Here is a 26,707-nt window from a genome sequence, read left to right as displayed (position 1 = left end):
TTATGGCAATAAATGGTATGTCATGACATGAAGTACATATTTAGAAGACCAGGATGGCAGGCACTCCAAGTGTGACCCCTCTATTACACATCGCCATCCTCAGTGCAGCCTCCTGGCTGACGAGCACCAGCATATACAGTTAGTCAGGGTGAGAGTCTCACTAGCCAACTGCTAGTCTCAAAAACCTGCTGATGTACCCCAGGATCACTGCCCCACCCATCTCATGCATACAAATGTATTCCTTTGCCCCTGTCATGTTTCCCAGCTTTTCTCCTTGCCCACTCCTCATTGTCCAATCCTCAAGTTCTCGCTTTCCTTTTATTTGTGTTGTAACTTTCTATATGTAATTCCTCTTTTAAGTTCTTATACTAGGGAGGACCAGATTTTAAAAACAACTCTTCTCCCTCCATTGTTTATGGTTACATTATAGTTATATTATCAGAGCAAATTGTCATAATATTCTCTTTTAATCTTTACTTTATCCTAGTTCTCAACCATGTAAATACTTTAAACATTACAATATAGGTCAATGTCTGTCTAGTTGTTTTATTGTCTAAATTTACTGCCTGCTATATACTGTACTATTGTACTTTATACTTGAATTGTAGCTCTTACATTCATCTGTTTCCTTGTTTGTCAGGGACTATCTGTATGTTGGGTTTTCTTTGTCTATGTTAAATATCTGTCATTTTCTCCTGAATCCTTTTTCTTCTTTCTTTGTTTCCTTTTGATGTTAAAAATTTCCTTCCATACCTTTTCTATTTTGCTTAAGCAATTATTTCTTGTGTTTATGTATGCACTGTTGTTTCTTCTAGTTTATTCTCATTTTACAGTGATATTATTCTTTTGTTTGTAATTCTTCAAGTTCCACCTCTTTGTTTATGAATTTTAAAGTATAATTTATTTGTTCCTTAATTGTTTATGCCTTCTCTTCATTTCATTTCCTTTTTCCTTTTTCTTTTTTGTTGTTATTGTTGTAAGAGTATGGATTGAACCCAGAGCCTTGTGCATGTCAGGAATACATTTCCAGCTCTTGCATCATTTTCTTAGTGTTGTTTTTGTTTATTTTGAGATAGTAGGTAATAAATTTCATCAGTATTATAGGCAGACTTTCACAGTAGGGGTGCTATTCCATTACTTTTTCTCTTGTAGTAGCAGTGTATGAAATTTGACTAGATATATTTTGTTATACCTTGTTATTTTTATTTTTTAAATTTTGATTCTTGCTTTACATCTTTCCATTTTGACTGTTTCTTAACATATTAATGTGAGGTAGACTATTCCTAGTGTCAAAATATTTTTGATTATGTTTTTATGAAAGTGGTTAACTTTGACAAGCAGAGAAAAAAAGAAAGAAGAGCATGTAAGAGAGGGCAATATTGTGTTCTCTGTTTTATCTCATATTAAAGAAACAGCTGTGAGTCTCTTCTCAAATCAGTTTTGAAGTCCTTCTCCCTTTAATTAGCATTATTCATTCAGTTTTTCACTGTATCTGTGAGTACCATCTTTCTTTCCCATACTTTCTTTCTTGTATCATATATAAATTACTGTATACTACCTACTTTTTATTTTTCAATTATTGTGTGTGTGTGTGTGTGTGTGTGTGTGTGTGTGTGTGTGTACATGTGCATTATGTAAGCTTAGGAGCTTTGAGGAGTTGTGTGCTGTAGTTAGACTGCAGACATAAATTCCACAGTTAGTTGGAATATTTTGTATGTAGTGAGAAATGATTCTTTTTTCAAAATATCTTTTGAATTTGATAATTGAATTCATACTGGCCATTAAAATTTAAAGCCCAGATCCTCATCACCATAATTCTGGGTTGAAAGAAATGAAAGTATCTCTTAGTTTTTCAGTTTTCCTATTTTCATTTGTATTATGAAATCCAGCTAAGTATGACATTTGGAAGGTTAGGAAGAAATCCCTGGAAGACAAATATGTCAGCTATTAACATATCCACTATAATGCACTTAAGAATTTTATCCCTCTGATTCTCCCAAGCTTCATCTTCCTAATAACATAATTGAATGCCATTTATCTAGATTGACTGTCATCTCTTGTCACATGCTGTGATGACTGGGAATCAAGGAAGCATAAAACAAGCTAAAAATTCATTTTATCAATATATCTTGACTGCATAATAGTATAGCAGAGAGAAAAAGAGAAGCAACTAAACCCTGTATTCCAGGAGTTCATGGTTTAGTGGCCATAAAAGTCTATGTTAAAGTAGAGATAAGGGACTAAAGAGGAGAAACTGCTGTGATCATTTATAAGAGAATACCCTAAAAGTTATGACTGAGGTACACTACTCAGTGTAGGAACTGATGGAAACAAGCTGGCTTTGGTATTTACTAGATGTCAAAATATGAGAGGTGCCATATCATACCTTAGAAAGATTTTGTTTTACCATTTATTATACTGGGGAAGTTATGTAAGCCTTAGTTTTCTTATCGAAAACTAAGAATATACTGCTAACCTTCAAAAGGTTATTGTAGCAATTTTAAAAAGAAATGCTTATTGAATACTTAGTACAGTGCCATAAAAGCACATAATGTTAACAACATTCACTATAAACTTTTATGTACCTGGATTTTTTCCCACTAGATTAGGAGCATGTTGATTGACAAGGACTATAGCTCAAGATTTATTGCATTTTCTATCAGATTGTCTACAAATTCAACAAGCATGTATTAAATAAATATAATAAATTATAGTGCTGGATTTATAATTATTTTGTGCCAATTATTAAATATTTAATTTAGAAATATTAACTTTCTTAAATATAGTGAGAGTGCTAAGTAGTAGTAAAATTCATTCTAAGAAAAAGACTAATGAGCATATACTATTTTTATTATTTCTGTTTGCTTTGGTCAATTTATTTGATCTGTAGAAGAGACCTTTTTCAGTAGTTTTTTTTTTATTTTAAAGAGAACAAAAAACAAGAAAAAACATTAGAAACAATCCAGGATTTCATAACAAGAATAACAAGATGATAGGAAATTAAAAACAGTTGGTATGGGGCTGGTGAGATGGCTCAGTGGTCTAAAGCACCTACTTAGAACAAGCTTAGCAAAGCACAGGGACCGCTGTTCAATCCCCCAGCACCACATGCCAGCCAGCCGCGCCCCCTGGTGGGCTGAGCTGCCCCCCCCCAAATAAAAAGAAATTTTTAAAAAACGGTTGGTACATTGCATATTGTTATTTTCAAAGTAGTTGTTCAGATTACCAGATATAGGCATGTAAAATTGACCAAACAATTAAGCATTAACTATTCCTTTCAATTAGCCAATAGAAATTAGAACCATTATCTAAGCTATCTTTTATACATATTTTTTCTTTTCTCCTTCCCCCATCTCAGTTGTTCCTTTTGAGCAGTTTCTTTCCTTTTCACAATATATACTGTGCCTTTCAGATTTTATTTACTCTTTGAGTTTCTTGCACTAGCGAGACAATATGACGTTTCCAAATGTGGGTCTGATTTATTTCACTTATGAGTATGGTCTCTAGTTGAATTCATTTACCTATGAAATCCTGGAGTTTATTTGTCTTTGCACCTGAGTAATATTCTATTGAATAAATGTACCACATCTTTTTTATCCAGTTCTCAGTTGATGGGCATTTGGGTTGTTTCCCAGATTTAGCTATGACAAATTATGCTGCTGTAAACATGGGGGCACATATATTGCTATGGTTCTTCTAGGAAAATATTCAGGAGGGAAATAGCCAGGTTGAATGGGACCTTTAATCCTAGTTTTTTGAGAAATCTCCACCCTGATTTCCATAGTGATTGTACCAGTCTATACTACCACCAAAACTGGAAAAAGGTGAAACTGGAAATTATTGACAAAAAGAAATCACAAAAACTATATAAACATATGGAAATTGATAACATCCTCTTGAACAACCAGTGGGGGCACAGATGAAATTAAACAAGAAAATAATATTTATAATCAAATGAAATTGCAGGTACAACCTACTGGAACTTGTGGGATGTAATAAAAGTAGTCCTCTGAGGGAAATTTATAGGAGTAAATTGTCACATCATGAAAACAGAATGACTACAAATATACTACTTAATGTTAACCTCAGGATTTAAAAAAAGGAAGAGCAAGTCAAGCTTAAAGCCAAAAGAAGGGAAGAATTATAAAGATCAGAGAAGAAATTAATGCAATGGAGACTAAGAAAACAATAAAAACAATTCATGAATTGAAGAGTTGGTTCTTTGAAAAAACAAAATAAATCAACAAACCTCTAGCCAGCCTCATTTTAAAAAAGATTTTAAAAAAACCCTCTATGCAATAGGGAATGGAAAGGGTGAACGCACTACAGATCCTGTAGAAACTCAGATGATCATGAATAACTACTTTGAAAATCTTCACTGTTATAGGAAAGAAGAACCAGAAATAGACACATTCCTAGATACATATCAATGGCCAAAGCTGAATCTAGAAGAAGGTAGGAAAGGAATGTATGGTCATAAAATAATCCACCTTAGAGTCTGCATTCACCTCTCCTGTGTCCATATTACCTCTCCTGTGTCATGGTTTTCTAAGGAACCATTTTAAAAGCCTGACCTAGACCTTTTCAAGGTAGGAAGGGCTGACAGCAAGCTGTAGTCCAAATTACAAAGAATGTAAGCATTATTAACTGTTGTATCTCCAAATTTATACCACTGTACATTCAAGATGCTTCCTGAGTTCCTGCTTGATGTTGAGGTGTATGTGCTATGTGCAGGGGATACCGTAGTGACCAAAGGGACTTCTGGCCTCTGAGGTGTGACTTGTTTCTCAGAGATGGTCAGAGAGTCACTCAGGGCATTATCACTAAGCAGGCTCAATCCTGCAGGTAAAGCTTTGTAATGAAAAATATTTTTAGAATCATATCAAATGAATTCTGAAAAATTTAGTCTTAAAAAAATCTCCTCTCCCCAAGACCTGTATAGCCTTAAATCTGTGTTTGTTCTTAAGTCTAAGACAGTAGTTAGCCTTGAGTTGTGGCTCACGTACAGAGATGTCCCCATTCCATAGCATGCTTGTTATTTCCTGTATAATTTTATGTGAATGCCAACTTAAGCTTGGCATTTTAAGTTGGCAGTTTTAATAAGCCTATCTTTAATAGTATAAAAAACAAATCATCCAATGTGAGATTAAATTAAATTCCAAACAGCACTTAGTGTATTTTATTTTATTTATTTAGTTTTTTGGGAGTTTGTTTTCTGAGACAAGTTCTCTATAAATTGCCATGACTGGGCTCAAATTGTGGTCACCCTGCCTAAACCTCCAGATGCGAGAATTAGATGCTAGGAAGATTATTATATTTTAAGTGTACTTTCTGTTTAAATGAAGATTATATATCTCTTTATAAATGACAAGGTCTTTTATGTTAAAAAATAAATACTTGATATCTGTTTTTGCTTTTGTTTTTTTATCAGTATGGGGACTGAACACAGGGCCTTGTACTTGGCAGGCAGGCACTTAGGCCACTGAACTATAACCCCAGCCCTAACTTATGTTTTTTGTAAATTAAGAATTTTATATATTAGATTTGCTTAAAGTGAGAAAATCCTGACACATGAACATTAGCTAAGTAGGTCACACTTCCTGAGGTAATCTAGTATGAACATTTGTTATAGTATTTATAAAACAGCATTGTTACCTTAGTTTCTTCCTCCATTGTTCTCTACCCCCTTTTGCTACCAGATTATAAACCTCTTGAAGACAAAAACTGTATCTTTTATATTTCTGTATAACCTCCAGATCCTTAGTAAGTATTGACAGTAATAGTGATAAGATGAAATACAGAAAGAACACCTCCTGATTTTTCCTATTTTAGAGTCAGAGCTAACTGTGATTAGACATGTCCATTCAGTTGGTCAGCCACTGTATGTGCTGAGGCCTGAGAAGACTAAAATGCCAATAATCTGTCCCAAGAGGAGTCCCTAATCTCATTAGAAAGATTAAAAAATACAACTATGAGGGGCTGGCCAAATAGCTCAGCGGAGTAAAGCGTCTGAAAGCAGGCACAGGGCTGGGGGTTCAATACCCTGTGCCGGCCCCGCCCCTGGGGCGCACTGAGATGGCGATTGAGACTGAGTGTAGTGATGCCCACCTGTAATCCCAGTACTTGGGAGCCTGTAAACAGGAGGATCACTACAAGTCTGATTTATGCAGTGAGACCCTGAACCCCCTGTAGACCCTCCCCAAAATATGCAGAAAAAAATATACAAATATAAAATGATAATGAAAATGGTCTCATTATTACTTGAATGTCAAAATGATACACTAAATTTAGCTTTTTTAAAATATTTTGTTTTTATTTACAGATTGTTGATTTTATTGGACAATTATTGTTTTTGTATGCCTGCCATATTTGTGAGTCTCTAGTAAGAAGAAAAGTGCTATAGCTACTTCAGTCATCTGACTTATTTTTAAATTAGTACAATTTTCTGAACATGTGTTTTGCCTAGGAAAGAGATTCTCTGTGCAGACAGCATGAGACTGCTCGGCAAGCCCTCAGGGGAAAGATACCCTCTGATCACACACTCCTTTTTCAAAGGTAACAATCTATCACACTTCTTGCTACCGAAGCAATAGTGGACTGATTTTCTATTGTTAAAAAAATTAAGTGAATTCTAATTTACCAACATAAACTAAGTCACATATACGAAAGTTGGCTTATTCAGTGGTAAACCCAGTTGTAGAAGTTGTATTTCCTAGTCATTTCTGGACTGTTTTAAAAGGTGCAATCTCCTTTTCACTATTAGAAACTGATAGCTTTAAAAAATATTTTTCAGACTGAAAGGAATGATATGTCTAGTGGTTTTCTGAATATAAATATACACTTCACCAAGTTGTTTATGGCTGAAGGTTTATTATATCATGTTGAGTTCCTGTACTTGTCTGGCTTGACTCTCGAAACAACAGTAATTATCTGTGGGCGGCATTTGTGTAGTGCGTCCTTTCCATACTACATGTTAAACTCCATGAGTGTGCAGAAGATTGCATCGTTAATAATCCATAAATTCTTGATCCTGGGTGTCAAATGCTTTGATACCTGTCACATAATAGGAGCCTCGTAACATTAGTGGCTACAATAATTATTATTCTGTTTTTACTTATGAAGAGGTACATTTAGGTTTTAAGTTGTACTCAAAATGAATAACCAGATTTTAGGAAGGTTATGCAATGCTTGCCTATTATTTTCTCATTAATATTACAGGTTTCAGAGTTCTGAATTCCCTTTGCTCTTTTACAATATTTAAAAAATAAAATCCCTGTTCTCAGGAAATTTCTAAGAACATTGACAACAACTTAAAAACCTCTTAGTAAAATTAAGAATGCAATAGCTCAAGGAAGCAGAATTTTAAAAGTGATTTATTTTTTTTTCAATCTTGATTTTTTACCTATTGGAAAGTTCTAGTCAATATAAATGAAACTAAAATTTTGTCTAAGTTTGTGTAGTCCCCTATTTTAAAAAGTATGATTAATGTTTTCCTGTTTGGTAGGCTGTCTTTGGGTAGCCTAACGCAAAATAGCTGTGTGGTACATCCACCCAGAGTAGATGTAAATATGGCATTCTGCTGCTTGGTGCCACTGGGGATGGATTAACTGCTCTGGGGATGGATGCTATTTCACTTGGGTACCACTTCAAAACATTAGACAAAAACAAAATTGAAAAGCATCTTTTTCAGTTTTTATAACATTGGTATGTTGGTGAACCTTGCATAAAAAATGGAATAGAGCTTATAATAGAAGACATACAAATCATAAGAAATATAATTTGCTTATATTAACAGTTCAATGGATAGGGAATATTTATAATAATATATATTTGTTTAATCTTCAAATTATGATGTAATGGCATGAGTGCCTAAGACAAGCTCTGAAATGAATGTTTCTGTGTAGATGCTTTATATCATTCCAAGTAGATTTTAGTGATATTTCCATTTATACGGGACACAGTGCTCAGTATTGAATATTACATGTGTCTATGCTTGATATTTATTTGAAATCCTTTTACTTTAAACATTCCCCATTGCAGGGGCCCAGTCCCAGCACCTGTGGTCAGTGAACTAAAGCAAGGCTTTGTTCCCTGTCAAGATTACTTTGGACTTCCTTTTCCACAGTATGCTGAAGAGAGGTGAGTTAAGGAGCTTTGTTGGCGGCAGTGGTTTATTTTCTGCTCATTACTTAAGTCATGGTACTTACCTGTAGGCATCAGAGACATCCTGAACCTGAAGAGCAAGGCCTTGCTTCCCACTGTGGAGTGTGGAGCAAAGAGTACATGTGTATATAGTTTCATATAACTGGAAACTTCTATCTGGGACTTTGAATCTGGAGTGACAGACACAGAAAGGCAGAGAAATTAGAGATAGTTACATCATCAGTAGCAGAAGAACCAAAAATCCAGAGGAATTTGTTGTGGTTCTTTAAACAGGGATGTTTTAGCAATCTCTTCTTGTATCGTGACTCAGCTGTGCTCTTGATTCTTTACCTACCTTGGTTCCTAGCCAACAAATTCTCTAGGTTCTGTTAATTCTATATACTATCCAATAGTCTTCCAATAATTCCTTCTTTAATATTCAAAATTACCCAGAGTTGATATCTGTAATTTTAACAGGTATCTCTGGTTAGTACATTGCTGTATTTCAAAATGTTTGCCAACTTATAGCTGACATATAAAAGGCCATTCCATATAAAAGCATTCAAATTCTTTATATATTAAAGTGTTACCCAAATTGTGTATGAAGGTTGATTGAAATGTTAATGAAATGTTTTGGGAGACATAATAATACAGAAGAAGTAAGGAATTATGCTATACATAAGCATTCTAAAATTTTTTAAGCATTCTAAATTAATCTAGTTCCAAAACAGACTGGAAAAGAAAACAGCAAAGATATAAAATGTGACAAAAGGTTTAACATGTAATGTATGCAGAGTTCACATACATTGATTGGAAAACCACAAAGATCCTTAAGAACTGAATGGACAAAAGATAATAATTGCCATCCTAACAAGGTTCACATATTTGATTTAAGTGTTTCATTTATCTGACCAAACAAGGTTGTACTTAAGTAATTCCGTCTCCAATAAAATAACTTTGTAGGCCATGGGTATAGCTCAGTGGCATAGTTCCCACTAGGTAAGCACGAAGTCCTGATTTCAATTCCTGGCACACACACACACACACACACACACACACACACACACACACACTATCTATCTATCTATCTATCTATCTATCTATCTATCTATCTGTATATCTATCTATTCATAAATCATTGTAAAGGTTCAAAAACTACATAAAAGCTTAGCAAGATTTCAACAAAAAATTTAAGCATGACTATCCAACAGTTTTTAGTTGTCATCATAAAGCAAACCTGTATCTTTAATAAATTCTGTTCCATATGTCAAAGGCTTAAAATACAAATTGCACAGATTCTTTAAAGCAAATACTAATGGTATGAGTTTGGTGTTCTTAAACATGCCTACCCTTTGCTCTAAGGTTGCCATTATTAAAAGATGCTTGTCTACCAAAAACCCTGTCTAATTTGGGTTACCTTCTCAGATGGCTGAGGTTGAAAAGTAACCAGAAAAATTAGTTGTGCCTTTGACTAGACTCTAAGGGGACCCAGGAACCCCTATTTATAGCCCTCAAAGCACTATTCCAGGGCTTCCATCCCATGTTGAGGGGGTCTGTCCCTTGTATTCTGATGTCCTCCAGCACCTCACTGCACTCACTCACACAAGCCTAGAGTGCCACTTTATGAGTCATAACCTTGACTTGGTGGTACATTTCCTTGGCTTTGAAAACAATGAATAGTTCTTCCTATCTTTATAATTCCCATTTTTTTCTCTTCTTCTTAAGTGAACCACCATTTTTAATGCTTTAAGATGATGCTGGACCGAATGCAGAATTCTTTGCAACTCTGACCAGTGGTCACTATTTTTAAGGTGCAGTAGACAGCGCTCTGGTCTGGCTTTTCCCTCCAGCACTGAGCAGCCAAGCACCTGCTTTCTTAGGACCACTGCTCCACCTCAGCCCGACCCACAGGGACTAGATGGGCAGAGGACCATGCTGTGGTAGAGTCCTGCCTCCTCCCAGGACTCCTCCCCATTCACACACTTCCGCAGGGTCACTGATGTCACCCTGGAAAAGAAGGAAAGTCTGGTAATGCTCACACTAAGATACAGACAACTAAGTCCTCCTTTAATTCTGGGTAAACTGGACACAAATTGGTTTATAATAATAATTCAATGAGGGTAAATACTGTCACAGTCCCCTTTTAATCACTTACCAGCCCAGTTATTTAAATAGAGGATGACAAAATTGCATATTTTTTGTTAATTTTTATAAGATAATGTAACAAAACCCCAACAACTTTATTGAATTTATTCAATAAAAGAATTAACTAGTTGAAGTGATACCTGCCTGAGCAATTCTCCAGGATGGTCAGTGCATAAACAAATGTGCTGCCTGGTAAGTGGTTAAATAATGTAACCACAAAAGAGATACTCATAAATGAGAGTTAAAGAACTTGTCCAAGGACACATAGCTGACCAGTCTCATAGCTAAGGTTTGAAACAAAGCCTAGAGGCTCTGGGCGCTTGTGCTGAGTCACTGGACTCTCCTGTCTGCAAAGCTCACAACTTAACTGAAGAAATAGGCACACTGGAGAGAAACACCCCAAACGTAGAAGAGTCTGTGATAAAGGAAGAATACCTTAGTTTGTCTGATTTTCATGATCTGTTATCAGAGCCTTTTGTCTGCCTTTTCTGTTTTCTATCCAAACCAGCTCCTATTAGGGAAATCCTCCCATGACTTTTCAACAATGCCAATAGAGGAGTCACACTCCCTGTTGGATTGCAAAGGAATCCCATTAGACTTTTTTTTTTTTTAGTACAGGGTCTACAGGGTCTCACTACATAGATTATACTTGTAGTGATCCTTCTGTTTTTAGCTTCCCCAAGTGCTGGGATTACAGGTGTGCTCTACCATGTCCAGTCACAATCACCCTTTTAGCGTGCCCCAGGGGTGGTGTGGACATAGCCCTGCTGGAGATGGAACCCTGGCCCCTGCATCTGCTTAAGCAGGTGCTTTAATTCACTGAGCTATCTGGCTGGCCTTCCCATTAGACTTCTAAAAATGTGGAGGCCCCACTTTCACATTTCAACTCTGTCTGAATGTGTAAGGTTTTTGTCTGCATAAACACCTTCTTTTTTTTGGGGGGGGGGTTATGGGGATTGAACCCATGCCAGATAAGTGCACTACTACTACTTGGCTACATGCCAGCTCTTTGAAGATTGATACAAGATCTTGCTATGTTGTCCAGTCTGGACTTGAACTTGTGATCCTCCCGCCTCAGCTACTGAAGTAGCCGTGATTACAATTGTGTACTACTGTGCCAGCTACACCTGCTCTTTTGATGCTTTGTGTCAACTGGAGACCTGTCCTTGTTGGGGAGGAAGCTCTTTGGATGACTTCAGTATGATCTCTTGCTGAGGTCTTCTCAGCAACCAAGGACACCTGTTAGTGTTAGAACTGGTGATAAGCAGGCCACAGTTGATAAAATGCTTAAGTCAGCCACCATTTTGTTTTGGAGCCATAAACCTGAGAGACCCAATATGGTGGGTTAGAACAGTATCTCTTTGGCTCATCTCAGAAGAGATGCACATCACTTTGGCCACAGCACCTTCTCTCCAAAGGTCATAGAGCCTCATGCTTCCCTCCCTTGTCCTTTCATTAGTTGAATTATTCTACCCCACCTTGTTATGGTTTGTGTCTCAGTATCCCCCTAAAGTCTTGTGTCATGGGGCGGACTTCTAGAGTTTGTGATTAATTCATGACCTAATGCTGGAACTATGAGTGTCCGGGCTGCTGGGATTATGGATGTGAGTGCTACACCCGCCCTGGAGCAGATAGCCTAACTGTGATATAAGGGAGAGAGGCTTACTCTGCCACTGCGCCTCCCTTTTGCTCTTGCTGTTTTGCTGTTTTCCACCACTATGAACTGCTGCCCTCTGTCATGTGCCACTCTACCTTGGAACCAGCAAAGTATAGACTGGAAGTCCCACAAACTGAGCTAAATAAACTTTTCCTTCCTTAATTCTGGGTATCAGGTATTTTTTCCCAACAACATGAGAAACGTAACCGAGACACACCCCTAAAGATTCTTTTTGAAGTATGTACTCCTTGTCTTCATCTTGTGAGGTGTCCTAGCCTGCTTTTTTTCCATCCCTCCTGAAGTTTACTTTGTCCAAGAAGCATCCCAGAACCAATGACTTGCAGAAATGAAACCTAGTTCCCACCCAGCGCTTCAGATACAGAGCTCCTTCTGCATGGAAGTTTCCTTCCCTCCTGTTCCAACCTCTACCTCCAACACACATCTCCTTCTTGCTAATTCAGCCTTCAGATGTCACTACTTCAAGATCTGTCCCGGAATCACTTGATCTTGCAGTAGCCTGTATTCCTCTTCATATCATGTATAGTGTCCATGAACTATGCAAGTCCGGGGCCGAGGAGATGGCTCAGTAGAATAAGCGCTTCCCTGGCAAGTGCAAGGGTCTGAGTTCAATCCTCGGTTCCGCAAAAAAGAAAGAAAAAGAAATATGCAAGTCCAAGAGTGGAGAAGGGTAGGTCAAGATCTTCCATTCATCACTGGGTCCCCTGAGCATACTCAGTGCTGGCATTATGACTTGACTGAATAAGGGACAGTAAAGAAGCAAGAGTTTAAACAAACTTTGGAGTCTCAATGTGGGATGAGAGTGTATACATTAAGGGCAGCAAAGGATCTACCTTTTAGTTAGGCAGGATCAAAATTGTCCCCCTTTGAATCAGTGTGTCTGAACCAGTGTGTCTCATCAACATTTAGAGAAGAAACTTCACTAAGTAGATCACTGCAGCATCCTGATCATACCTAAATATCTGCTATGAAAGTTTCACTCCTTTGTTTCTCTAAGACTTCAGCCCTTGAGTTCTCCAAACAGTAATAGTTTAAGAACAAACCATTTTTATGGAATCAGTCAGTTTTTAATACCAGCAAATTTAGTGGGATGCACCACAATTGCTGGATTAAAGAATCCAAAACTGTGAGACACAAGGACTTGTTGCTGAGATAAAATATCCAACACCCAAATTTTAAGGAGGAAAAGTTTATTTGCCTCACAGTTTGTGGAAGTTTCAGTTTAGAATAGACTCTTTCCAAGACAGGGTGGCATGGCACACAGGCATCAAACAGGAGAAATAAGTTATGGTAGGAGAAGGTAGCAAAGCAACAAGTGACACAAGCTATCCCTTATATCTTCTCCAGGCTACGTAGAGCAGCTAGCACTCACACCCTTACTCTTAGTGCCCTTGAGCCTAGCATTGCTCCATGAATCAATCCCAGCATCACATACTCTAGCTCCAGCTACCTCTGAAAAACCTCCACCTATGACTGCACGACATTGTCGGGGGGCATCTAGACAAACCATAACAGATTGTAAGCAATCTTCATCAGCTTTCCAAGGCTTTACAAATGGGCTTCCCTAGTGGATATATATTCCTGGAAGAAAGCCAGAAAACACGAATCCCAAAGAAGAGCTGGGCAATAGAAAGAGCACTAAGGAACAGGAATCATGGGCACCAGATCTTACCCTGACTTCATCCTAAAAACAACAACAAAGTCATGATTTCAAAATATGAACATTGGATATGCCCAATGTGGGACCAGATTGGGCCACCAACATTTTTTTTATCCTTAAGATAACAGAGTCTGCCATATATAATGCATTTGATTCTAATAGTGCCATCCTAAAGGTCAGGATTTATACCATATTAGTCTTGTTTTATACTTTAGCACTTATTACAATGTCTTGCTCTTTAGCAGGTACTCAGTTATGTTTGATAAAATGAATGAGAAGTTTATGCTAATGTGTACAGTACTTAGTACAGTTGAAGCTATGTCAGGTGGTCAACTGCTCTGTAGCACTTGCCACACATACCATTTAAAACTAGCTCAGCGGAGATGCATTTGTAGACTACTGACTTGACTTGATCAAGGGGACCTGAGGAAGCCATGGGCATAGCGTGTGTGATTGCTTTTAGTTTACATCTCAAAAGCATTTTTTATCTTTCAGTGGCAAGGATTCTCAGGCTTCCATGAAACATTCTGTATTATTTCCTCCTTCTCTCTGGTCAAAAGAGTTGCCTTCGCAGCTTCCAGAGGATGGTATTTATACCCACCCAGGATCCCCAGTGAGTGACAGTGAGGCAGATAAGGCCCTAAAAGGTGGGTGTTGTTCTACATATAGTTCTACATATGGTTATATATAGTTAATACACATAACTATATAACATTTATGTTTCTTGTTTTAAATTAAGTGAATGCTTTAAGCAGCATCTTTCTCTCTGAAGTAGGGTGCTCCTGTTGTTATCAATGAGAACCAAAGTTTTAGAAGGTTGGTCATATGCCTGTGGTTCATTGGCGCTTGAGGTGGAAGTCCCTGGCCACAAGTGCAGAGGTCTAGGCAAAGGGGAAGGGGAGTGTGCACCAGGGGAGTCTGTGGTGCCTCAGGCTCCATCCAGTGAAGGTGATGAGGAGAGAAGCATGAAAGGTTTCAAATCGCTATTCAGTTTCCTACTGTGAGAATTTGGTAGAATTCTGAAGGCTTTAGAACTGACTCCTCCCCTCCATGCTGTGTTTTTGCCTCTCACTCACTAACACACATGTGAAAGTGCATGTCCAAGAAGAAGCAGAATGGCCACTGCATGTTTCTCTCTGGGCTCAGTGGCAATGTTCATAAATAACATGGAGTAAAGGCCTTGAGCGTTGTGGGGAAACTGAGGGCTGGAGGTAAAAATCAAAATGGAGAAAATAACTGTAGTGTAAAGGTGGAGAGTGGCACTCTGTGAGTAATAGGTACAAAATGAGTGAGTTGGAGGCTAATGGGGTAATCATTTGTAGCCTTTGGGGAGATTCTGCCTGCATCTGGAGAGGATGCTTAGCCAAATCCATTGCCTGGTCAAGTGATCTGAAGACAGAGAGAAAAAACTTCTTATGTTGTCTGGGACACGATCCAGTAGATAACGTTACCAAAATGAAGCAGAAGCATCTTCTAACCAATTCCAGAGTAGACTCCCTCTTCAGTGTATTTGAATTCAGAATATTTGAACAAAATAAGATATTTTTCAAAAATGTTACTTATAAAGTACATCAGTAAGGATTGGAATTTTCCAAGACCAAATCTCAAAGAAGTAGTTTCAAATTACCAATGACCTGTATGTCATTTCACAGGAAGGGAGAACTATTCTAAGAAACTTTTAAAAGCATTGATTTGCTACTCCAGGAAGGTTAGAAGGACACAGGGGGCCTGGTATAACATGGCATCAAGGCTTATAATGACCAGATTTCCATAGGACAGTGTTTCCAGACCATCTTCATCTCATTTTTTTCTCTATTCTTCCTGAAATGGAACATTTACGGTGAGTTACTGCATTTTAAACAGTCTGACCAGAGCAAGGTGGGGCTGTTATCTTCAACGCCAATTCTATGTCTGTGAGTCTGATTACATAATGCTGAGCAAACTGGTTAACATTTGAATCTTGGAAATAATAATATCATTCACAATATAGTATTATCACACATATAATGTATAATGTATAATGTATATATGTTATAATGTAACATACATAGGACCAGATAAGATATGAGCCAAGATGCAAGTTAAAAAGTGCTAGATGCATGCTAATTATTGTGACTATAAAATTTTATGCATGTAGTATAAAATTATAATAATTTGCCTTAGAAATATCTATCGATTTAATTCATTCCTTGAATGGACTTTCTTTTCCTGTTTTTTTATGACTTGTGATTTTCTATTGAAAATGAGGAATTTGAAAACACAGCCCTCTTTTGAAAGCTGCAGGGTATCTCATGCAGTGGAAGAACCTCACTAATCAACAGGTTGTGTTCTTCACCCATGCATGAGGTCTTAACATCTTTTCAGGACATGTCTGAGTATTTATTTTCCTATAGGCTGCATATTTGCTTCTTCCCAACTTGTTATCCTATACAGCAGCCTTCAGCTATCTTAGTTTTCCTAAGGCTATCTGCTGCTTCTTGGGGCATTAGTGGTTCTATTGTATTCCTCAGTTAGGAGCCCTATGTAGTTCTCAGGAGCCATTCCTACGACTCCCTACAGCTTTCCTTAGTCTGAGCTCCCAGGGTGCCTCCTTTGAGCATCTGAAATCTGCACTAGGTGACACAGAGACCCATCAGGTTCCCCAAACATAGTTTAGAACATTGTGAAATAGAGACTGTCTTCCCTCTGCTTCACAGAAGGGAACTGGGTTCCCCAGTGTACTTCCCCCACAGCTGCACTGCGTGGGGAGGCAGTGGGGCCATTGGCAATAAAACAAAGAATTTCCTTCCATTCCAAATGTGATTGGACATTCACTTGGATGCAGTATAGGGTGATGAAAGAGTGTGGCATAGGGCATTGGTACAGGGGGCAGGACAGCACTTGCTTACTATTGACAATGGTCTCCTATTTTCCTTCTTTGTCATTTGTTCCTTACAGAGTGTCATGAATGAATTCTAAAACTTATTCTGGTGCTTATATTATGCAATGCTTATTTTCTCTGCTTAGTGTACCAACACATTAACTGTATGCACTGTATCTTTTATTTTCATGTTTTACAGCACTATGTATAAAATCATCTTCACAAGGAAAAGCCTCTGTCCAACACAGAAAACCCTCAGTCATGGTCATCAGCCGCCCAGGTTCCAACACCAAGCCTAGCCTCCCTCCCATCCCTCATGGTCACAACAGACCAGTGCTTGACATCTGATTTCTAATGGGGAAAATGTGCTCTGATAGTGTCTAGTTCTTTGTCTCACTGGCCCTGGGTCTCAGCTGTTTCTCACTCAACTAACCATCTACCAAGAAATAGTCCCACTTGCCTTAATTTTCAGTCAATTTCTACTGCTCTTCCATGAATAGTATCTCTTATCTGGTTCATCTTTTATTATTTTTTCTTGTTTTCAAAAAGTGAGTTATTCTTAGCTTTTTAAAAATGTCATTCCAGTTGTCTCATAGCTACAAATGATTTTTCCAGCTGCTTCCAGCTCTAAAACATCAGCTGGCAAACTCACCCAAGATCTCTGCAGTTCTGTATGTGTACTGATTATTAGATATATTCAACTGGCACTGTGTTCTTAAAATTTCAATGTGTCCATTTATGGTATTAGTGTATACTCTAGAGGACTGAGTTATTCTGTTCTAATTATGAAAGGATTATAGAGCTCCATTTAACTTGTGACCAACATGATATTGACTGCATCCCTCAAAGGGAATTAATTAATATAATTTTGGGGAGTTTTTTACTTGCTTTAGTAATATAAAAAATAAAGAATATCAGATAATTTTTTTTATTTCAGCCTTTTCTGATTCCAATTATCCACTGCTTGTCATTTCACTTCCCATGTTTTATAGAACAAATTCATTGTGTATTTATAGACAATTCTGGCATTCTGTTAATATGTGCAGTAAGGGTATCCTGACTGCTAAAATTGTGAAACACTTCCCTTTGGATTGGTAAATAGTGTCTTTTCTGAGCCCTTCATACATCATGATTAGTGGTAACAGGATAACCTACTCAGTACCCCTATTCTTAAAAGACTGTAATTATCAGAATTCTCAAAGACTATCTTATCCTTTTAGGATATCAGCCCTCCCCTTTAATAATCCTATTCTCCCTAACTCAAACTTTGTCACATGATTTGCTAATGGTTTCTTTCTTCCACCAAGCCCTCTTCTCAAGACAGGAACTTGTTGAAGTTCTTCCCTTGGGGTTGGTGGGCAGAGAGCAGGGGGCTCATGAAGGACGGCTTAAGGCTGGTTCTCTGTATGGAAGCACATAATAAACCAACTGTCCCTGTGCAGCGGTCAGACCCAACTACTCTGCCTTGACACTCACACAGTCACTTTTGCATGACTGGCTCCCACCACACGAACATACTGAGAGCACAGTGAGCCTTCTGCCTGCTAGTTCTAGATGGGAAGCCAGCGATGGCTATGAAGGTCCCCACTTTCAGAGTACTGCACTCAAATGGGACAGCACGTGTACCTCGGGTGCTAAAGTTGTGCCTCTGGAGTGGTGTTTCTCCACCTGCTCTGCATATCACACTTGCCAAACACTTGAAAGACCCTTAACACCCAGGCTTCATCCAAGCCAATTCAATAAAGGCTTTGGGATGGAGGCTGAGGTATTTTATTTTTTTAAAACTCCCCAGAGGACCAGCGAGATAGCTCAGTGGACTAAGCGCCTGCTTAGGCAAGCGCAGGGACCAGGGTTCAATCTCCAGCACCACAGGCAGCGCTGGCCCCACCCCCACCTGTAAGCCCAGCACTGGGGAGGCTGAAAACAGGAGGATCAATGTGAGTCAGTGCTGCATAGTGAGACCCTGTACCAAACAAGTAAATTTGTAAGTAAAGTCCCCAGAGTGATCCAATGTGTATCCAGCTTTGAAAGCCATTGGATATAGAGGTTTGAGTGGGATCCTTCTAGAATAATTTTGTTACTTTTTTTTTTGCCTTAATCAGTTTTTGTGTGACCATCTCATCACATCCTCATTAGCATAAAGTATATAAAAATTTTATACTATTAATAACTTCATAAATGAAAATAGGTTACATTGATGATTGGGTTTACTATTTTTCATCTAACTTATTAGTGTTTTCTCCTTGGATGAACCACTGATGCACATCTTGTTACATTTTTATCTCAAGATGTGAATGTTTCCTCTTAAAGTTTCTGAAAGCCAGTTTTATTGACTACTATTTGTCCCCACTTGTTATGAATATCTTCTCAATTTGTTATCAGTCTAATTTATTTTAAATAGAGAGGCTTTTAACTCTTTTACTTTCTTATATAATGTTTGCTTGTTGTATGTTCATGAATTCTATTTTCTAAAAGCAGCAACTTTCAAAAGCTTTCTGTAGGGATAGAAATGTGTAGAAATACTGACATTGTCCAGTCTGGTGGCTGCTACTTCCAGGAGGCTATTGAGTACTTGATTGTGGCTAATGTGAGATTGTAATTTTCTATTATTATCTTAAATGTAAGTAAGCATGTGGCTGCCTTATGGAAAATTCAATACTAGAGAGCTTATGATTATATATTTTTAGTTGAGTTTTTCTTGTAAATTATGGTTTCAGTGGATCATAATGAACATATGAAAATGTAGCTTACATAGTTTATGTTGTAAAACTTTGTTAATATTCTTTATCCTTATTAATATGTGCTCAATTTTAAAAACAAGTAGAATTGAAAAAAGACTATGGTATAAAGCTTACTACATTTACTGAGTATCACTAATTATGTAACTTAAACTAATCTAGATATAATTGTTATAGCTTAATCTAGATGTCCTCTCAAGGCCCCATCCTAGGTGGGGCTTTGGAAGGTGGCTGGATCATGAGGGTGTGATCCTAGATTACGGGTGTGTGATAACTGGATTTTTCCACTGATTGGTTTAGCTTTGTGAGCAATGGGATTTTTGAAGAAGAGCCCCGCCATGGGTGTGGGTAGCACCGGATAGGCTTGTAGCCTGGATGGACTGTAAAGGGAAAGCAGGCAGGCAGGCTCACTGTGCCTGCCTGCCACGGACTGTCTCTCCTCTGTGGTGCCCCCTGCCACGCCGCCCTGCCATGCTGCCCTGCCCTGGAGCCAGCCAGCTATGGACTGTGAGCTAAAATAAACCTTTGCTCCTTGTGGGTATCAGCTATTTTGTCCCAGCAATAAGAAAATAGCTAAGACAACATCCTCTTGTTTTTACCAACTTGTTCTGGATTAGATGATGTTGGTATTTTAGTATCTCACTGCAATGATGTTTCTGTTTCTTTTTTCTCGTATATATCAAATCACTTTTTGCCACCTAAATTTTGATGTTATGTTAATCAGTTCATAAATGCTCAGTTATCATAATTATAGATTTCATCTTTTTTCAATATAAAAGCATCATTTGTTCATTATTTTATTGATTTGTTTTGCTTTGAACTTCCCTTTGACAATACTAGTGCCACCTGTGCTTTTATTTACCTGATATAGCTATACTTTTAATCTTATTCATTTTATGTAATTTAATTTTTATCTCCCTGCTCTTCTTTAACACAATCTGAGTCTTTTTCTTCAGTTACAGAACAAAACCATTTTACTTCTTTTAAATATTGATAAGTTCAGTCCCATCTCCACCACTTTATTTTATGTTTCCTGAAGAATCAAGACTGGTTGTTGTTGTTATTGTTTTTGCATTTCATTTTGAATGTTTTGTCTTTCACTGTATACTTTTCTTTTTAACATACAATAATATTGAAAGTATACTTTTACTTACCCTGATTGTACCATTGAATTTAAAATATTTTTCTCTATCTTTCTCATTCCCACAATTACAAATTTCACTAAAAATGATACTCATTTTATAGAACCTCCCTATTTTCCCTGTCTGAATTTTCAGTACTGTCCATGTTTACTACTAGTTCTTTTACATGATGACTTTTTTATTGTAAGATTTTTAATCTAACCTCCAGAAGGGAAGGTGGGGAGAGGGAAACATTTAAGAAAATCATTTTGAAGGAGAAAACTGATTTTTCTATACCAGCAGTCAGGGTGAGAGGTGGAAGATGATTGAATTTCTTTTTAACATTTATTTTTCTAGCCCTAGAATATACTATCTTTGTTATGCTCAGTGGAAATACTAAGACTTTGGCATATGGAATTAACTTTAGTTTTTTATTTTAATTTTACTTAAAAAGTTTTCTAGTTTTGTAAGGGGAGATATCTATTTATTTACTGAAAAGGTAGAATAAGTAGCTGCTAATGTACCAACATACCAACCTGGACATCTGTTTCAATTTCTAGAAAACACTAAGTTTTCAAATATTCACGATGATACGTGTGTGTGTGTGTATGTGTGTGTTGTTACACCATATCCTCTCAAAAACTTGACACAGTAAACTTATACATGCAATCCAATCAGATAAAGCATGAAAATGGGAGGATACTGGGGCAAACAAAAAAAGATGGTATTTAATATATCAAATACAATGCTTGACTGTGTGGGGTGATTGACAAAAATAAGCTTCCTACTTCCCCAGTTATAGACTGAATTAGACAAACATTAATATACAATCAGGGACAGGGCTCTCGATCCAGGAGACAGACAGACAGACAGACAGACAGACAGACAGACAGACAGACTGACTGACTGACTGTCTGACTGACAGACATTAAATTGTGGCTGGAAACACATCTGAAGATCAGCCCTCAACATGAGAATTCAGTGTCCAGGCCTACATATCTCCCTAAGGAATAAACAGTAACTTGGATTTACACTGTAGTTAGCACCACCTAGTCCAGTAGGTTCAGATAGGCATCAGTCACCCAGGAGGGTGACTAGAACATCCCTTCCCAAAATGCCTTTGTTTTTCCATGTACCCTTGCTGCTTGACTCATTTTCCTACTGCATCAATGTTAGCTAAGCAGTTATACTTGTAATCTTATAGGGTGATTATAATTTAACTCACATATCACCCACATTGTGACTTTGCTGTATAAATTACCCCTGAAAAGGGCCTCTGTGGCCACCCATTCTGGACCCTGTCTGGAAATCCAGGAACTGTTCTTCTCTCTTTTTTTCCTAGGAAACTCTTTGACATTTCTTCCTTTGGCTCACTTCATTTGTTGAGGCTGTGAGATCACGAACTTGACACATTTGACCTGTAACTGCTCACATGAATTGTCTTTCTCCTACATCAACCCCACCAAAGAAGGATGTATGACCCCTTCCATGGCTTCAAGCTTCATGATGACCTTAAGATAAATAGTCATTGTTGAGGAACAGCACTGCTGTCACTAATAATGACATAATGACTTCAGAGACAGTTCCCTCCTAGTTCTCCCAAAGGAGGCCCTGTATAAATGAGGGGACCACTTGCTCAGTAGCTTACAGTCATCAGGTACAATCTTGACTGGACATAGCCATTTCTTATAATATTCTCCAATGTAGATTATATAATACAAAAATCACATTTTTTTCTCTCACTCCTTCCAAAGCAGTTATCAAAAAGATGGCGTGTAGCTATTTAGGAAGGCAATAAAATATAACAGTTCACTGAGACTACAGACAGAATTCCTGATTTCAAATCCTGGCTCAGCCATTTGCCACCAGTCTGATGTTATGCAATTGACCAACTCTGTCTATTTAACTGCTAGGAGGAGTCATGGAGGGACTGATGGAAATGTCATTTCAGAGAACTCAGGGTGGGGACACCGAGAGGGGGAGTAATGAGTCATGTTCAACAATAATAGACCTCTAGCCACCCTGTGGCTGGTCTTATAAGACAGTAATAATTAAGTGATGGAAAATGGAAGGAAAAGAAATAATACTATTGATTTTAAGAGACATATTTTTCACATTTTAATATTTGTAAAATGAGAACACATTTTTTAAATGGATGGCATGCCACAGTTGAATTGTCAGCATTGACTTTCTTTCTTGGTGAAGTGTAACATTATAGTATATATTATAATTTATACCATCCTCAATTAAATAAGATAGCAGTAATTATTATAAGGGACCAGCTGCTACTTGGGGGCAGTCAAGGTCAGTTTGTGAGATAGAATGGTCTCTCTTGATTTTCTGGAAGTCAACAAAGGGCCATGGTGGTCCAGCTAGGGTCCTGCCAGGCAAAGCATTCAGCAGAAGCATTGCCCTCCCATTTGGAAAATAAGTCCTACTAGGGATGATTCTAGCATCGGCCCCTGTTTCCCTTTTCTAGGTCCCGCATAATGAACAAAGGGAACCAGTCAACTGCAAGTACCAGAAAATACTTATTTTGTTTATAAGAGAGAAGAATCAAACCCTAAAATAGATACAAAAATTACAGGAACACAGAGAAAATATTGACAGCTTCCTAAGATCCCCTCCAGCCCCACTTCCCTGTGGATGTGACTGTTTTCACCATATCATCCAGGACTATGAGACAGCATGGCCAGAACTCTTTCTGAGGACTAGTCCCTCTGAGGGAGGGAACACTGTTGCAAAGGTGGGCCCCAAATCTATCAAGAAGGATGTCAGAGACCATTGGGTTCTGAGCACACACAGACTCACCAAAGCACAGGTGGGCAGACTGTGAAGAACTATCCCATCCTAGTTCTGGAAAAAGTTATATAAACTTACACTTTCCCCTCAGAATTTTCCAGTAAAGTTATCAAATATAAATAATCATTATCTATTTTTTAAGTGTTCTCGGCAAGATGAATTTGGAAGAGTGGAAACATCTGTTAGGTAAAGTCAGAAATTACATTGTGAATACTGGAGTAGGAAGGAACTAATGATTCCCATATGGATTGAATCATTCTGCAACAGGTTTGGGGCTGTCTAGTTTATGATTTTGTCCCAGAAAGATTATTGACAAGGGGGCCAGCAAGATAGCTCAGCAGACTAAGCTCCTGCTTAGGCAAGAGCAGGGACAGGGGTTCAATATCTGGCACCACTTGTCATACAGGCCCTACCCCAGGGCGCACTGAGCCATCTATTGAAACCCAGAGTGGTGGCATATGACTGTAATTCCAGTGTTGGGGAGGCTGAAAACAGGAGGATCACTATGAGTCCAAGCTGCATAGTGAGACCCTGTATGGACTACATTTAAAAAAAAAATTGACAAGGCTCTTTGCTCTTAAAAATAGTCTAGTATACATAATTATTCATATGACCACAATGCCTATGGGCCATAAGTATGGTAAAAAAAAAAAAAACAACACAAGGAAGCCAGGCATGGCGATGGAAGTCTGTAATCCCAGAACTTAAGAGGCTGAGGCAGAAGGATCCCTGTGAGTCTGAGTGATTTCAAGATCAACCTGAACTATGTGCATAGTGAGACCCTGTCTCAAAAAAACCCAAACCCAAAACTAAAACAAAACAATGTTTACATTGTGAGAACTTCTTAAAATAAAGACACATTGCCATTAGTCCCCTCAGAATATTCCCCTCACTTTGAACACACTTATCATTCTTGCCACTTTCTTGAAGCAGTTCCGAAGTGTTTGGTATCTTTAGTTACCCTGCCATATATGGTGAATAAAGTAGACAAGGACACACTGTAATAGTTTTACAAGCCTGTCTTTGCATTGGATGGCATTCCATAGCAGCACATGCACAGGGCTGTCTTTCAGAGACATGAAGGAGGACTTCCGGGCTGCTTCAGAAAGTGGCAGGAATGCTGGGAAAAGTGTGCTCAAAGTGAGGGGGAGTATTTTGAGAGGGATTAATGGCAACATTCATCTTGCTGGAGTAAATTTTTATGTATCAACAGACCATAGTTCTGTTTATATATTTTAAGTATATGTTTGCAATATACAGCGACAGCATCCATCATGGGGACTTGGTATAGGTACAGAACACATCTCAATTCTATTTTCCCCTCCTCCCACCCTCATTTTTTCTTTTGCCAGCATCAGATTCATTTATTTGTAAGTCCTTAAGAAGTTAATTTATCATAAACACAGATTAAAGTGAGACTAACAAGTAAAAAAAGCAAAACACATAAAACAATTATACTAAATCAAGATACACATTGGCCATGCTGGGTTATAATAACCATTTTTCTTTTTTCTTATTGTCTGTTTTTTTTATTTTGAACTTTGTATATGTCGGATTTCTTATATAAGAGAAACCATGTAATATTTAATCTTGTGTATCTGATTTATTTCACTTGACATTACGGTGTCAAGGTGTACCTTTCTTCCTACAAATGACTCAAGTTTTTTATGGCAGAGTAGTAGTCCTCTATATGTCAATACTGTTTTTTTATCTTTTCATTTGTTGATGGATATATGGGCTGCTTTCAAGATAAGGCCATTATGAACAGTCCTGCTGCACACATGGGTATGCATGTATCACTCTTTTGGGAAGATCCTAAAGGGGTAATAACTGGGTCAAACTGTGCTTCTATTTCTAGCATTTTGAGGACTCCTCACACTGACTTCCATAGCACTTGTCAGTTTACACTCCCACCAACAGTGAAGGAGGGCTCCTCCCCTGCCCCCAGCCTCTGCAGCATTTACTGTTTGATTTCTTAAGGATGGCCATTCTTTCTGGAGTGAGATGGAATCACAGTGATGTTTTAATTTGCATTTCTCAAATGGCCAGCGATGTGGAACATTTTTCTTGTATTTATTGGCTGTTCATTTCATATAACCATTTTTGATTGAGTCTTTAAATTGGGGGGTTGGCCTGGCCAGACAGCTCAGCGGATGAAAGCACCTGTTTAGACAGATGTAGGGGTCCAGGGTTAGATCCCTGGGCCTGCTGTGCTGGCCCCACCCCCAGCACACACTGAGACAGCAATTGAGACTGGGCATGTGGGGCACGTGCCAGTAATCTCAGCACTTAGGAGGCTGAAAACAGTTGAATCACCACAAGTCCGATTTGTGTGATGAGACCGTGTAGACCCTGTACTAAATACAACAACAACAACAACAACAACAATAAATAAATAAATAAATTGGAGGGGTCTAACTTTTTTCAGTTTTTACATATCCTAAATATTAGTCTCTTCTCTGAGGAATAGCTGGAAAAATGTTTTCCTGTGCTATATTTCTGTTGGTGGTTTTCTTTACAGCTTTTTAATTTGATGTGAACCTATTTTGTTAACTCGTGGTTCTATTTCTTGTGCAATTGGGGTTCTATTCAGAGTCTTTCCCTATGCCTATGTCTTTAAGAGTTTCACCAATATTGTCTTGCAGCAGATTGTTTGTGTTTTAATATTTATATTTGATCTATTTTGATTTTAGTTTAGCGCAAGGTGAGAGTAATGGGTCTAGGTTCAATCTTTGACATGTGGATAACCACTTTTCCCAGCACCGTTTGTTAAAGAGGTAATCTTTCCTTAAGAGAAAGTATTTGGCCCCTTTGTCAAAGATAAGGTAGCTGAGCACACACCATAGTTATTGATCAGCCCTTATAAGAGATAAAAGACTTAATTAATGAGATACTTCAAACCTTAAGAAAAAGAATTTCAACATGAAGAAGCCACGAATAACAAAAACTCAAGGTAAAAAGAAAAAAATACCACAGTGTATAAAATTTCTATAACAGACTCATTAAGTAAAAACATTAACTACTCTAAGTTCAGCATCAGTCATTTTAAAGTTACTTGAACACAAGCAATAATAAATCTTAAAGGACAAAACAGAAACTCCAAAGATTAAATACATTTCCAGTTAAATGTAAACAGAAAACAAAATAAAAATAAATCACCCTGAGAACTACCTTACCCTCTTTCCCTAAGCCACATCAAACCTCTTAAGGAAACACTTCTCATAATGGTGCGGATGGGGCACTGGGTGCATTATTGTACATATGTTGCTTTGGTTTCCAAAGGCTTAAGTGCTCTATGTTATTACTATTTTCACATTTTGGTGAAAAATGGTCATTGCGAAAACTCTTACCTGAATAATGTGATTAGTAAAAACAGTAAAATCCTAAACTCTATCGATAGCACAGGGTATTATTTAGGAAGAGGATAAAATCAACCCATGAAGAGCGGCTGTTTGCTATAATAATCAGATTGAACCTATGGTATCACTGATTCAAAAAGCACATGCAGCAAATTTTGTTGAACAAGAACTATGAAAAATGAGAGCAATTTGATCCTCTAATTAG

At 37.8% G+C, this 26,707-nt stretch overlaps 1 protein-coding gene across 3 annotated transcripts in view; it reads left to right on the top strand.

The window, feature by feature from the left end:
- Positions 1–17,347, top strand: part of Lrguk (leucine rich repeats and guanylate kinase domain containing) — a 143,813-nt gene extending 126,466 nt beyond the window's left edge. For all 3 annotated transcript variants that reach the window (XM_023709923.1, XM_023709922.1, XM_004626580.2), the window contains 4 exons: positions 6,467–6,555; positions 8,041–8,139; positions 14,118–14,269; positions 16,682–17,347. In XM_023709923.1, the coding sequence (XP_023565691.1) occupies positions 6,467–6,555; positions 8,041–8,139; positions 14,118–14,269; positions 16,682–16,830 (489 nt within the window). In that variant the 3' untranslated portion in view covers positions 16,831–17,347. The remainder of the gene's footprint in view (positions 1–6,466; positions 6,556–8,040; positions 8,140–14,117; positions 14,270–16,681) is intronic.
- Positions 17,348–26,707: the final 9,360 nt, after the last annotated feature.

Source organism: Octodon degus, unplaced genomic scaffold, assembly GCF_000260255.1.
Source record: "Octodon degus isolate 3935 unplaced genomic scaffold, OctDeg1.0 scaffold00015, whole genome shotgun sequence".
NCBI lineage: Eukaryota > Metazoa > Chordata > Mammalia > Rodentia > Octodontidae > Octodon > Octodon degus.
The sequence above is the reverse complement of the archived record's forward strand: the minus strand, read 5'-3'. Positions and strand labels throughout refer to the sequence as shown.